Below are 15,949 nucleotides of genomic sequence, written 5' to 3'. Positions count from 1 at the left end.
CTTGGTAATATTCAAATTTGACAGGGTAAACAAGGAACCAAGTTTACACAGTGCTCAGACAATAGTATTTAAGAAAAAAAAGTAGTTATTTCATAAAACCATTTTCTACAATACAGAAAGAAATTAAGAGGGCTCTTAACACATTATTTTATCTAGAACATGTACAACCTGGCAAGAGGGAATTAACAGTGGAATGTTAACTAAAACAACATATTCCATGTAAAAAAGCAACTATCAGGAACACTGTGTATCAGAAATTATTAAAAAATTTTTTCAAGATGAGGCAAAGAAAGGAATGAGTAGTTAACAGGGTAGTAGGGAAGGATGTGAAATAGTGGTTAACTACTGGGAACCTGGGGGGTGGGGGGGGTGGTGCGGCGGGTGGGACACAGCTAACTGCAAACTTCCTAGCCTTTTGTGAACTTTTTGATCTTTTAACACAGAATACTTCGGGAGTGGGAGGCTGTCACCTTTCAAAATTCTGGTCCAAATACCTTTACTATTTATTTTCCCATCACACCAGGGGAGTACAAAGTTTTAATAGTTACCTTAAGGTATGTTTAGTATCTGTTCAATTCAGTGGAGACTCCAAACACCCTTAACATGACATCTTACCTTTCAACCCTCTCATTCTCCCCAAAATTGCTTCAGCCAGAGGGTATGACCAGGGCTCAAATCCTTGTTCAGCTAGCTATCTGGCCAACACTTAGCAGAAATATCTAGCACCTGGTTACTCTTTTTAAACACTACTTGGCAATTAGTTGAATCACATTTCCTAGAATAAAGACTGCTACTTAAATTAGTTCTTTGTGGGATGTTAATAACATGTTAACTTGTAAACCAACCTATGGCATAATTCAAAGTAGTATGAAGTATGTTAGAAATTTACCACTTGGGCATATACATTCTTACAGCCATGAAAGAAGAGTAAAATGATCATAGAGTCAAAGTACCACTGCTGTAGTCTATTACAAGGGGGAGCTAAGAACAGACTTCCAAGACCACTTTAATGGCTTCTTCAAACAGGCCACTGTGTGTCACTCCAGTTTCCGAATCAGTAGGCCTGGAGTGGGATTTGAAAATTTCCATTTTAAAGAACTTCTCAAATCATCCTGATATTGCTGGTCTTGGGTTCACACTTTGAGAATCCTAAATTCTTTATATACCATAGTTTAACAACTGTAAGTTCAAAACGGAACTCACACAGGACATTAAGTATGAATTTCACGTTAGCTGGAATTACCAAGTAAGACCAGAGTGTCTTTAAACACAGACTTTAATGGTAACAATTCTTTAAGCTCAGTTAACCTCAGCTATTACAAGCGTTATGCCAATGTCACTAAGACAATAGTGACTTGCACTGGGTTCCTCATAAAAGACAAATTCACTTAAAACTATAATCAACAATCATTTAACAGTTTTGTTACGCCAACACAAAACATGGCTAATCTGAGTCACTTCTAAAATCACTAACACAGGATGGTCAATATCTGAAGTATGTCAACTAAACCATTAAAAAAAACCAGTGAGTGTTTCACTACCCCTGAGACCACCAGTTAACTGTGGTTCATACTTTTAAAAAATTGTGAGTACACCCACACAAGAAAGCCAAGTAGTTTTTCTTTTAAATCTGATTATCACATTGCAAACTTGCCCAGGAATGAGTCACTTAAAACGTAATTTATCATTATGTCAACTGGACTATAATCCTCACAGGTTAAGATAAACTTAACATAATTTAAAACTGAATTATGCATTAAAAGATGTAGGAAACAGGAAGAACCAAAATCAATTTTTAATCTGTTAATAATCATTTCAGTGCTATACATGGCACTATTAGTATATATGGGAGAAAGGACAAATTCTTGGATTCTTTTGAAGGTTTCACTGCAGATGATCTCAAGTCCAATGTTCATACATTCAAAAATGTTGGTTTTCCAGGTACTTTTACTGTTCTGTTAAACCTGGAGAAGCCTTTATGGCTTGTTCCCTTAGAAGTGACATAGGAAATATAGAAAGCATCAAGTCAAAGATACAGAGAACTGGACACATCTATTAATCATTATGACAATAGCTTCAGGAAGTCATCTCTATAAAAACTTAAGTGTTATCTGTAGCTAAAAAGGTCAATTTGAAAGCCAAGTAGAATCCAGCTCTGACAAATGTTTTATTTGTGGCTGGTTTTCAAGAAATGATATGCCTACTATAAAACCTATTATTTTGAGGGAATCTCATAATTATCCTAAAAATAGCCAAAAAGTTTCTTACCTTGTGGAGGTATCTTACTTATTTGTACTTTGAATCCAACACAGTTTTAACAGTATGATATGTACCCTTGAGTTATTTTTAAAGCAACGATAGAATGAAAAATTCACTCATTGGAAAATGGTATAACTGGATTGATATTTCTCAATGAAATGCTTATTACAGATTCAACAAAGCCAAAACATTTTCGGAAGGCATGCATTTCACTTTCAGTTTAAAGAACCTTAATTCAATAAATCATGTCCAAACTGCATATTAAAATGTTTATAAAAATCAAGCTTTAACATTTATTTTATATCTAGCTTTCCACATCTGTGTGCAGACAAGGAGTAAGATTGCACATAAGTGTAAGCAGTGCAAATATGTGTAAGTGGAGAAAAGTCACAGATGTGCTAGAAATTGAATACAGGACCATAAGAAAGCAATGGACAAATCAAAGAAACTAGGAAAAAGTAATAAAACTATCGGGTCAGAATTAGAAAGGGTGAAGAATGATAATGCCCTTGTTACTACAGAAGTTACATAAGTGGCACAGATAGCACTTGTCAAACAAAAAATAATCCAATAGCATTGACTTTTATTCATTCATGTTAAGTCACCTGAAATGGTATCTGTTGCATTTAAATGCTCATTAATGTAAATGGCTGAACAAATCCATTTTAATGGATATTCAATCCATTAAAAAAACTCAATATCCCACATAATTAAAGTCACTTCAACATAGCCTCATGACAACTCCCACACCAAAACAGTACTTTATTTTGTAAATTTTGACCCATTATTACTCCCATGTTATTTATGGTCTTTTCAGCTGTCAAGCGTACAAGGTGAAGAAAAAATTTAGTTAGATGGGGGTTGCACCTGGAAAATAAATTTCTTAAACTCCATATACATGTTTGAAATCTGCTGGGTCCCAAGTCCATCTATGAACTCCCAGGCTGCCAGTATCATGTGCAGCATATACTAAAGCTACACTATCTGAATAGCTTATTAATTCTGCATAAATCAGGTCAATCAATGTGTCAACCTGTAACAGACTGCGCACTTTTAACTGAACATGGCAAAATATTCATTCTCTTGAACTTTACATCATCTTTGATGTCAAACAATGAGGCAAATCCCAACAGTATATACAAAAAACAGCTTTGCGTTTACAAAAGATTGTTTCCCATACTGATTAATCCAGGCAGCTAACTCATTGGTTTACGCAACTTTATTGAAGAAAAATAAATCAATTACTAGCAGAGCTATTAGTTGATCACTCATCCATTGACAACTTGCATCATTTATTCAGTGCTATATTAAACAGTGTATTGGAAGATAGATTAACTAATAGCTCCAAGCCTCCTAACAATTTAAATGAAAATTACAAAATGTTTTGAGACCCTATTTTGGAATACAAAGGGTGTTTTGACTTCCAATTTCCATTCTCTGTAGAACAAGAACAGGTCATTCCTTTATTGACATGCATAAAATACATCACATTTTCTGTTCTGCTGATGCTATAAATTCAATACCAATTCTCCAGCCACATCAGTTATGAGCATAAAGTATATCATGTAACCTCAAATCTCTAACAGTGGAAGGCTTAGACAAGAATGGATGCTGCTAGAATAATGCTGCTTCCTTTGATGTGACAACTCAGCATCCATCTCCCTCCCTCTCAGATGATTCTTCAGCATGTTAGAGCAGTGAGGAATGGTTTTAGTCTCATAACCAAGTTAGAGTGAAGACATTGGCCACATAATACACATGCTCCATTTTTTTAAAAAATTCTGAATCTTGGGCAACTGTTCTCTTGTAACTACTTTACAGTTTCTAAAAGCAGTTATTGTCCAAAGCTGGAAGAACTTAAGTCTTCTCAGATGAGCATGTGAATGAATGGAGGGAGGTAAACAAAAAATAAAATTAAAAAAGATGAGGTCTGATAGGGGAGCAGCCGGATAAGAAAATCAAAAAAGGAACAGTAATTTAAAGTTTATTCCAGCTATAATGCAGGTTATTCTGACTTTAAGGTAGCATCACATGGCATACTTCTGAGTCCATTCCCGAGATATTCTGTTGTACCTGTAAATAAAAAAGATGTTATTTAAAAATTTAAAATAATTCTTAACTCTTAAAAGGTAAGGAAAGAGTATTTTACTTCTAGACTCGTCATGGAGTCATCTTTAATGGCTACGACTAGGATGAAGCCAACAAGGAAGAAAAAGCACTGGTACTCAAAGCACTGTAGGAGACGAGACCCTATGCTTCAATACAGTGTCCTAATCCAGTGAAAGTCATACTTTAGTAAACAAAAAGACTGGCTAGCAAAAATCAAAGACCTTTTTTCTCTCCTACTACTGAGCTAACAGTCTATTAGAAATTTTACAATTAGTATCCATTTCAACAAATCTTAACCTTTCTTTTACAATTTGCCATGGACCTATTATCAGAATAGTGCCCTTATCTGTAGATCTATAGAAACTCCCATGAAAGCCAGACTGAGCAATGAACTAATAAACATTTTTATTTGAATCCTGGACTTCATGATAATTTACTTCACCCTTGATATTACCAAGAGAAAATGCCTTTGAGACTTCAGCACAGGCAGAAGATTAAGACACTGGGGAAGATTATAAAAAAGCAGTAGTTTTCAAGAGGAGGTGGGCTGTGAGTTATATGTGTTAATCAAAATCACCTGTTAAAGTGTGGTGATTGGCAATTAAAAAACCCCACTTGAGACCTGATGGATGAAACTAGTAGGAGTACAAGTGGGGGCATCTTTGCTTAAAATGATCAACAGGCAATTCATACACAAGCAAGGATATTTACTGCTGAGGAAGATCACTAATATTGATAAAATGCTATCAATTTCTCCCTGTATTACTACCATGCCAGAGGCTACTTACCAAAACAAAAATTATAGTGATAACCTCAAGAAAGGAATATCTAAAAGGACATAGGAGAACTGATTTATATTTACAGTTTGACCTCCATAAAAATATTAACTTCATTTCGAACCGAGAACTGAACATAGTTCAACCATTTTTCTAACTTTAAGTTCCTTCTCTTCCAATTCGTGGTTACCTCACTTAAGGATACCTCTCATAAAGCCAGCACTTTAAAACAAATGTTTCATTTAGCATACAGGTAGCCACAAAGTATAGCTGACACTAATGCATGCTTGTCAGTAATGAATATTTAGTATAGATAGTGAGGCTTAAAGAAGTGTTTATCCCTTACATTATTATCTCTTGGCAAAATTTTAGCTAAGTTACCACATTCCATATAGTATTGAAGTTTAAAATATACCAATTTTTAAAGTTAAAATTTAAATACTATAGTAGTTTGAAAAAAGATACTAAAATTTTCATTTCTTACTGGTGCTATATAACTCTGCTTTGCCATGCAAAAATATTCTCAAGCAATAATGACTGCTGGGTATACTTTCACGCTAAACAGAGATCAAGCAGTTAAGTGTACAGTTTTCAGAAACTGCCACATCAGTTACCTTTTGTTAGTTAATACAGTGCCTTAACGCATGCAGCACTCATGTGCTGGCAGTACCATAAATAAGCGCACCATAATGTGCAGATCCTCTTACCCTACAACATAGCGTATTTCTCTGTCCACTCTCTTGCTAACCTATTGTACCTATTTAAACAAGTATACTGAGCATTAATTATAACATACGGAAATTATAATGGTCAAGTTGTACATAAAGAATATATAAAATATTTAGACCAAATTTTTACAACAGTACCAATATTTTTGTTTTAAATGTGATTGGGGTGAAGAAAAAAAACCTTTCTTCCTCAAACATAAAAGTGACAAACTGCTGAACATGTTAGAAAAAGAAAATATAACCTAGGAAATTAAAAAAAAAAAAACAATCACATTTCAATAACTAGCTTCTGTGCATTTCAACTACCATCTTACCAGAAATAAGCGTCAAGTCTCCTTGGCATCAAGCCACAATTTACAGCAACGCATATAATACTAACTCATTAAGAAAAGCCACTTTTTATATTGTTTTCTCAAATTACTACATACTTACTTATCTCTGTCTGTTTTATAGATCCGTGCAATCTCTGGCACTAGGGGGTCATCTGGGTTTGGATCACATAGCAGTGAACAAATGGATAAAAGAACTGGAAAAAAACAAATGTCTGTTACCCACCACTGGGAATTTGAATAAAAGTATTTAAAAATAAGTATTATAATATACACCTCAATCCTCAAAAGAGGATGAGTTTCTATCTTAATTCCCATAAGACAAAGTTTTACAGAGATTCTGATTGATAGAAGACAAGTTCCTGATAAGAGATTTAGATAAGAGATTCTAAAAATAGGTATTTGTTAGCATCTATGTTAGCTAGTTTACTGACTAGCTATAAAAATCTGGCAAATTCAGAAATTCTGAGATAGTGAAATGATGCCATTTAATTTATATTACCTTTTCTTTTGCTATGCCATGTTGAATGCGGGATCTTAGTTCCCTGACCAGGGACCAAACCTGTACCCTCTACAGTGGAAGCATGGAGTCCTAACCACTGAACCGCCAGGGACTTCTCTATATTAACCTTCTGAAATAGTGAAGTGGAATTTCTTGGTAATGGCTGGAGGGGGGTGGGGACTTTGAATAACGTACAGCTATGCAATATATGCTTAGCTGTTTAGCTTGATAAAATAATCCATTTTCTGTCCTACTCTCGGTGGATTATCACAAAAACACCCAACTGCCCCATGACTACAGGTTTTATCTCCCAGAATTTATAAGGTAGAGACCATATCCAAGAATTTTGGTTAAAATTAAAAACAAACAAGCAAACACCAAGATCTACTACTGAGTAGCTCTTCAACTACAGCTCTCACCCTGACCTATTCAAAATATTAACTTAGAAGATGTGAAGCATCATTGGAACATGTATCTAATTCATTGTGAATACGAATTATGTGCCACTGTGCAAAGTTTTATAAAAAGTTTATGATATAAAAGCTGAATGTGGCTATGACAATCCTTGGATGAAGATAATAGCAATATCATAAAAAATACATTATTATAGAAAATATAATTTTAAACTCAAGTGCAGGATCAGACATAAAACTAAATCTGCATTACAGAAACAGTGTTCAGTATTACAGTATTACCAATGATGGTAAAACCAAACAAATCTGGAAAATAATATTAAGGTCTTCATCATACCAGATGCCTGGTGTTAAGAGAACCTGACCTGAAGAGAAACTCAAATGTATCCAGGGGGGTGAAAAATGGGCCTAAAATAATGCTGCACCTACAAGAACAGCAGCAGCATTTACCCAAACTGTCCCCACTCCCCACACAAAAGTGTTTCTGATTAATCAAATAAAATTTTGGGAATTCTAGACAGTCCCTTTAAGGAGATTCAAATGCACTGTACAAGGACATAAAAGGCTAGCTGTCCTGCTTTAACAAATGAATGAACAAACAAAACCTGTTTCACTTTGCATTTACCACACTTCTAAAAATAAAACTTTTTGTAAACACTATTAACTATTTCAAGAAATAATCTGGGGACTGCTACATTAAGTATTCAGCCAGAAAATGAGAATGCTTCCAGTAAGCTGCTCTCCTCAATATCTGAAATAGTCATAATTAGCAACATTTAAAACTCATTTTGTGTACTAAGGAATGCTAATAAGCCAGCACCAAAAACTGAAAATTACTAAAATGCAGACTTCCTTCTCATTAAGTAGCTTTGTAGTAGGTGATTTTTATTTGTGGGGTAAAAGTGACATAGTAAAGCCACCAGAGTTGTTTGAAAGAGATGGAGAGATATTCCATCTCCATCTGGGCCATCAATGTGGAAACTGGACAACCTATTAAAGATGTCACACAACGAATCCCTATTAAAGTAGAAGAGCAGAATTTACCTAGAGACCTTTCCCAAGACCATGCATTTTAGAATATTATTAGGTAGGAAACAACCTACCATGAGATACATGAACACTTAACTAAAGGTTTCTTTAAAAGTCCTTTCCCCATCTTTATCAAAAAGCTGGCATTATAAAAATACTTAGATAAGTCAGCTCAAAAATGAAACTTCTCTAACTATATGAAAAATCAAAGAAAGCCTCTAGTATTTTACCTTTAGAAATAGTTAAAGCAGGAGACCACTGTGATCTTAGAATATCGAGACAAATGCTGCCGTTACTGTTAATATTTGGATGATAAATTCTTGTTGTAAATGCAACCTAAAAAAAACACAAAACTTTATTTCTCACAAATAAAAACAAGCATTGTGAACTTTGGCCAAAAAACTGTAGCTACACTTAAAAATGGTTAAAAATCTTAAAAATCTAATAGCTAAAAGTTATACACATTAAAGAATCTATATTCTGACAAAGATCCTTCAGGGGCTTCTTCTTTTTAATTAAAATGGAAAATGTAACCATGTGGCAAAAGCTTATTTTCAGTAACTTGAAGGGAATTTAGGATTCACTAACAAATTAGAGACTTTCTGATGTAGACCAAAGCATACAGATTAGCGCACTTAAGGCATCAAGGTACAAAAGCATGTATTAGAACCTCCATTTCCAACTGAACATAAAACACAATTTGAATATCACAAAAGTATTTTCATTTAAAGTAACTGTCATATTGTACCTGTAACATAATTGTGAAGATAGTTTATATGTGCAAACTCAAAGCCCAAAATATATCGCAGTCTTAAATTCCAACATAAATTAGTATATTTTTTAGGATCACATGAAAATGCATAATGAAGGTGAGTATCTGGAAGGCTAGTATTTTAAGACACTAGAGTTAATGATCCAAATCTGTATAAGCATAATGAAGTGGGAAAAATGCTTTCACATGGTATATTTGAGCCTTGCAACATAAAGGATAAGCCAATTCTTACCTCCAGTTACAAAGTTCAAACCCAGATTTATCTCTTCTTTTAACTAAATGCTACCAGTTAGCATTCAACATCAGTGATTTAATTCAGTATATACATTCAAGCCCCAATTATTCTTATTTATTATACATTTATACTAGTTTAGCCTTAACTTATGCAGAACCCTAATATCTAGGAATGTTCTATTCCTCTGGAATAAAATACAAATCTATACTCACAGATTTTGGGGTGGGGGGAATACTTGCCTTAGGTGGTTTGAAGGGGTAGTCTGTAGGAAAATGAATTGTCAAAAAGAATACACCGCCTTGATATGGGCTGTCATTCTGTGAAAAGAAAAATATGCTTAACTCTGCTATTTAAAATGACTGCTAAATAATTCATGTTGACATTTATTTTCTAAGCATTTCTCTAATATGAAGCAAATTACCTATTTACACGAAAATAGTCTAAATTATTCCACAATAAAGTTCTTATTAGTGAAAAATCACAATATTTACTATAGAATATAAGAAATCATAATTTAGATCCTATTTTACATGAAGTCAAAGAATTTTAGAAAAACTATTCAGAAACACAAGGTTCTAGATCCTAGTTCTCATAAAGTACAGTTAACAATGAAGTCTACATAATAATGTATCAAATTATAATCTGAAAATAAAGCTTACATCTATTTGTTGAATATTTCTTCTAATGACAGTCATATATATACAAACAACTTTGTACCTTGACAGGCTATTCTGGTCACTGACAAACCAGAAATTTATCTCTTGTATGTCAACATAACTCCCTTCAATAGGGGAAGTAGAATAGAAACAAAGGAAGTTTCTAAGAAGTTTAGTTCCCAATTGGCCCCTCAAAATCCTCATTTAATAAAACCATGACAGTCTTTTCTTCAAAATCACACCACTAAATTCTTTACAGTAAGTCAATACACAAAATTACTAGATTTGGAAAACTTGGGATGTTTGCTTTGCACACTTGAAACAGAAGATACAAAAAATTTCAAGCTACAGCAGTACTTTTTCCTCCTCAAATGTTTTACTCATTGTAATTTGAGTATGAAAAACTCCTCAGTAAATAGACATCATATAACAGTATGAAGTAACATTTGGGAGAAACTTACTAGTATTCCACATTTAATTTAACCAATACCAAGAAAAAGATATCACTGTTGCTGTTTCATGAGTAAATAAAATAGGACTTAAAGTAACTTAGTGAACTATACAATTTGTTCATGATAAAACCAGGATTCAAACACAGGTCTTCTGAAAACCAACATATCAAAGAATGAAAAGGTGATGTGGTCAAGGATTTTAAGGTCAAAGAGTTTTTCAAAAAAATGGAATTGCCTCTGGATATGCAGAGTCAACATGGAAATGTGTTTGAAAATCTGCAGTAATTGAATTATCAATACCCATTCCTCTCCATTCGAGTGAGGATGTATACAGTGCTATTATGAACCATTTTTTTTTTAAATGAACCTTTTATTGTACTATGCCCACTCCTTATGCGAGGCAAATAACCTTCATAGGGCTGACACTGTAGTACAGCTCATTTAATCCCATCCCTCTGTAAAATTATTAAACATTAGTTGAATTACTAACTCCATTCTATTTACTAGGTAAGTGAAAGGGACAGAGAATAATTTCTCATCTTGCTAAGTCTACAGTCTGGCAGAGACATACAGTGAGATTTTATAGCTATTATGAAGAAATGAACAAGGGTATATACCTGGGTTTTAAAGGAGAATGGTCAGTTTACTGATGATCAAGTTAAAAGATACATACTATTTAATGGGAGAGCTACTATTTAAATGTCTTTCCTACTTCCAAGTCCCTCTGCTTCATAATGCCTACAAAACTCTAATTCAAGAAAATTAAGACTGCAAAACAGCATCTGAGAACCACAGAAAAATCAAAGACATAAGAATGTAATCCAAATTAGATTCTCATTGTTAAATAATATGACTATTAATTGGAAATAGAGGCTTCAAATAGCACACACTTTTATAAAATAGGCTCATATGAAAGATAACGTTTTTACCAAGTACAGTTAACAATTTAAGGGTAAACTGTTTTAATGAAAACATGTTTTCATTAACTCAATTCCAAAAATTTTGTTTACACTTTCATTCCAAGTTTCATACAATCAAGCAATAGATCCAACTGCTTCTTAAAGGTAGTCTAACAATAGATTTAGTAAAAAATCAAATTTCATCTCACTTCAAGCAGAAAAAAACTTAATAGAATGAAAATATTTTATTGTTACAAATTAACACCAAAACTCCAGCAAAGAGGAAAAACTGGTAAAAACCATACATGATCTAAAGGTAATCAAATGATGTCACCTAAAAACTAAGGCTCTACATTTGAATTTACCATGAATCAAACAAATATACCAAGAAAAACAAAAAGGAATACTTTGAAAAACTGAGCCAATCTTAGAAATGAAGAATACATAATGGATCTCTTCTTTAGAAACCTTCTACCCTGGTTTTGCTATAATTAGTCCAAACTGCTCCTCCCTCAATGTCTGTCTGTACTCTTCCCCTAAGGCAGCTATGATATACTGATACTCTCCTTCTATCTCCTGTCCCATACTTATTTTGGTAATTCTAGGATCTATCTTTAGTTATTCCTTCGAGGACATATATTCAAATGCTTATTGAATGTGTTCTACTCAGATGTCTCAAAAACTGAAACCACAATAGTTAAGTCACAAACTAGGATCTCATCACTAATTCTTTCCCATCTTCTCATAGTAGATACCAAATCTCAAAAATCCTTAAGTCTTCTGAACTGGATTCCTCTCCTTTGTATCCACTGCTTTAGTTCAAAATCTTACTAACTTTTGTCTACATTATGGCAATGGTTTACTACTGGTATTCCTGCCTTCACTCTGGTTTTTCCCTCCAATTTACGCCTCACCCTAATGCTGAAGTGGTCTTTTCAAGATAAAAGTTAACGCCAGCTTGAAATCAAGCACAGCTTGCCAAGACTGAGGTTCAAATTCCTGTGCTTTAATGCGGTTTCCAACAATCTAGTCTCATCTTTCACCTCCTCTCCAGAATACATTTCTTACTGCACAGTAAATAATGCTTCACATCCTTTTCCTCATATTTCTTTCCCCTACACTTGGAATATTCTTCCTTACCCACAGGATTCTACCTATACTACAGGGTCCATCTTATGCTTAAATGTTTTTTAAAAGGTAAATAATACAGTCCTCCCTTGAGTCCAAACTGCTGGCTGCCCTTTTAAAATACCTTGCTCTGTACAGGTACTATTATTCAACAAAAATTTAACATTTAATTTTCCTCTTACACTATACAGCTCCTTAAAGAGTAAGGTACTAAAGATAAGTTTTCATGTATTATTAGCCTTTGCAGGGAAAATGTAATAGTCAACATAAACTGAAAAATTCACCCTTGTTTAACAATATAACATTTCATATGGACCAAATATTTTACTTCATATAGTTTTTGTAGCTGATTCTGCTCAGGCTGCCAATAATTACATTATTCACACACATAGTATGTGAATGGCTATTTATCTTAGATTAGGTGGAATGGAAATTGGTGTGGTTCTCAAAATAATTTCAAAATTCCTTCTAACGGCTCCATTTCCAATTTTAAAAAGTCAAGCACATAAATATCAGAAATAGGTAAGGAAATTAAGCTTCTTCTCACTGCATCAATTTGTTACGGAAATTTCCTTAGTGCAAAATAACCAACAAAATTTAAACACCATGTAACTAGCACTGGTCTGCCAATTCTTTCAAAGCTTTATTTTTTATCAGCATATGTGATCCAAAGCATCTTGTCTTCAGAAAGAATAGGGTAGCACACAGGTTTTAAGAATCATGCGCTTTTGTTCAATCATCAAGAGTACTTACTTCCTTACTAAAACCCACCAAAATCCAACAGCAACTCTACTAACAAAATAAAATTATCTAATCAAACCGTGATGTTTTGTCACAAAGATGCAATCAAAAGTCAAAGTAACATGGTTTGTTTCATTGATATACTTAATAGTAAGGGTAACTGTTAACCATGTACAAGCTGACATCGAAACTTAGGTGCTTACTTATGAAGCACAATGAAAATCTGCATTTTGGGGGAGTTTTTATAACTTTTGACTCATTCCTGAAATTACCCAACAATGAGAATTAACTTCCTTAGAAAATCAGTTCAGAGGCTAATGTTACTAAAGCAGAACTATGCTATATTGGTATAAATATTTTTGCTCTTGTTAATCAGAGGTAGAGTTCTGAAAATAAAGAAAATAAAGTATTTGTTTTTGAAAGAATAAAATTGCTACCCTTTATACTAACAGGTTGCTGGAAAAAAAAATTAGCAAAGAATAGCCATCATCTGAAATATATATATATATGAAATAAATGAAAAATGTTTCCTGAAAATAAAAGCAAATTAACCAACCAAAAATTTTTTCAGGATAAGCAATCTCCTGTTCTCTGGAAGACTACTAATGAGCTCCTCAATTATGCTTCACTTTGATTTACTAAAGGTGAACTTTTGTAAAGGAATAAATAAAAAACCAGTATAAAAAACCAAGCAGAAAAACTTCACACTGGTTTAAAAGAATTGGTTTATTACACACACCATCCAATCACAAGTCTTGACCACCGATGCTTTCACGCTTTATTAGTACTGACAACTCATTTTCATAAGAGTATCTTAAAGCACTTCTGAATCAAAGATGAGTTTTATTTGGTTCAGATATGGCAAGGCATTGTACTGAATTCTGTGCTTTGAAAACTGGTGATCTATAATGGGAAGATTCTACAAAGTTGCAAATCTAAGTGCTGAAATGGATTTGGTAGAAACTATGGCAGATACACACATCTCATCTGAAAAAAAAAGCAGCAGTTGCTATTCCATCCTAAGCCTAGTCGGGAGGTTTTTATGCAAAGACGGTCAACTTTTGAAACATTGTGTGGGTCAGGAATTCTCTGGTGGTTCAGTGGTAAGACACAGTACTTCCACTGCAGTGAGGCACAGGTTCGACCCCTTGGCTGGGGAAGCCATAAAATCCCACAAGTTATGCGGTGTGGATAAAAAAATAAAACACTGTCAAAACTGGGTCAGCCATGAGTTACATAAATCGTATATTTAAGGGGGTGGGAAGCACAGTGCAGTGGCAGTTCACAGTTTTGTTACCAATTAGACAAAAGCAAGCACTTCAAACAGTAAAAATATACCTGGAGGTAACTGGAAACAATTCTGACTCTGTAGTTTTCATTAGGATAATCCAGATTTACTTTAAACTATTAAAAATGCCCCCTTCCATCTTATTTATAATTAGAACTGTTAAATAAACATGTGCTAATCCAATCCACCCTCTGGTTAACTTTTCAAGGGTATTTCCTCTAAATTATGAACTACTATTATCTCACCTAGTACATTATTGCCATTTACGTTGAAATTAAAATACCAAAAGGGGTAAGAAAGCAGAAAATTCAGTAACAAACACACAACTCAGAACAGAAATCCTCACGTGCCTTCCAAGTTAAAAAAAAAACGTTAAGTATTGTGCAAGATACAGTCTTACCCCAAGATGTTTTACTGCGCTCTAATTCTGTGAAATTCTTAGATGGTATCCATAATTCTGAACATTCAATTATCCAGCAATACAGTTTCTTATCTACCCAGGATAGAAAGGAATTTTGCTGTATTCAAAATATCACTTTCTACCTAAAAATATTCAAATTTTATATGAAACTCAAGTTCTATAAAAACTCAAAATATCAAAATAATACAATTAAGCTAGATTTTAGGCAGTTACACGCTCAGTCTGAGTAACACCATGATATGATCAGAAAACTAATTGGCTCTGTAAATCAGGAAGCTCTGTGACAATACTTTACATTGCTATGAGGGAAAATTAGAAGAGATATTTGACAGGTCACAGAAATGCTAAACATAGAACCCAGGGGCAGACATTTATACTGTACTTAACAAATGACTAGTTTCTTTCAAAAGCAATACAATTATGGCATATCCCAAATAGAATTACAATGTAATGAAATAAAGCTATAAAGAGTTAGTTAAAAATTACAAACTAGATTAATGCTGCATTTTTAATTAAGTTTTTGCTTTTAATTATCAGTACTTACAGGTCCCATAATAGTGGCTTGCCAATGAAACACTAGAAAAAGAAAATACTCTTGTTATTGTCTAAAAATACACAAGCTTTTTTGAAACTAATGGTAAAAATCAACTTGGAAATTACTTACTATCATCCCCAACTGGACCTGCAGAACATTGTGCTGGAGGGTCACGGGCCAAATCACTAAGTTCCTACACCAAGATAGAAAATGCTGGGTCATAAGGCCATAACAGGAAGAGTCATCTGCTTTGTTATTTTCACACCATTCTTTAAGGGACATATATAATCACAATTTACATCAACAATACATTCCAAGAGCAAAGAAAACATAACCAACCCTAGCCCAGTTCCTGGGACACACTAGGCATAGTCATTTTATGGACGCATACCACAACAATCATCTTGGCTAAGGGTTCATGAAAGCATACACACACAGAGATATGAATTTTTATCACAGGCATACCTTGTTTTGTTGTATGCTTCATGAATACTGTGTGGGAGTTGGGAGGGTGCTTTGTTTTTAAACAAATTGAAGGTTTGCGGCTATCTGGGTCCTTTTTCTAAAAGCACTTGCTCATTTTCTGTCTTTGTACCATTATTTTGATAATTTCTTGCATTATTTTAAACCCTCTGTCAGTTAAAAAAAAGATTACAACTTGCTCAAGGTTCAGATGA

At 33.8% G+C, this 15,949-nt stretch overlaps 1 protein-coding gene across 7 annotated transcripts in view; it reads right to left on the bottom strand.

The window, feature by feature from the left end:
* Window positions 1–2,822: 2,822 nt before the first annotated feature.
* UBE2D3 (ubiquitin conjugating enzyme E2 D3) overlaps window positions 2,823–15,949 on the bottom strand; it is a 28,102-nt gene continuing 14,975 nt past the window's right edge. For 6 of the 7 annotated variants that reach the window (XM_065907044.1, XM_065907042.1, XM_065907043.1 and 3 more), the window contains exons 3-9: window positions 15,402–15,465; window positions 15,282–15,313; window positions 9,392–9,469; window positions 8,376–8,481; window positions 6,305–6,398; window positions 5,852–5,901; window positions 2,823–4,332 (exon numbers count right to left, since the gene is read on the bottom strand). In XM_065907044.1, coding sequence (XP_065763116.1) covers window positions 5,853–5,901; window positions 6,305–6,398; window positions 8,376–8,481; window positions 9,392–9,469; window positions 15,282–15,313; window positions 15,402–15,465 — 423 coding nt within the window. In that variant the 3' untranslated portion in view covers window positions 2,823–4,332; window position 5,852. The remainder of the gene's footprint in view (window positions 4,333–5,851; window positions 5,902–6,304; window positions 6,399–8,375; window positions 8,482–9,391; window positions 9,470–15,281; window positions 15,314–15,401; window positions 15,466–15,949) is intronic. The other variant, XM_065907047.1, reaches the window with a different exon arrangement.

The sequence above is a fragment of the Muntiacus reevesi genome, chromosome 16 (assembly GCF_963930625.1).
Source record: "Muntiacus reevesi chromosome 16, mMunRee1.1, whole genome shotgun sequence".
NCBI classification, from domain to species: Eukaryota; Metazoa; Chordata; class Mammalia; order Artiodactyla; family Cervidae; genus Muntiacus; species Muntiacus reevesi.
This window is presented reverse-complemented; position numbering and strand designations above follow the sequence as displayed.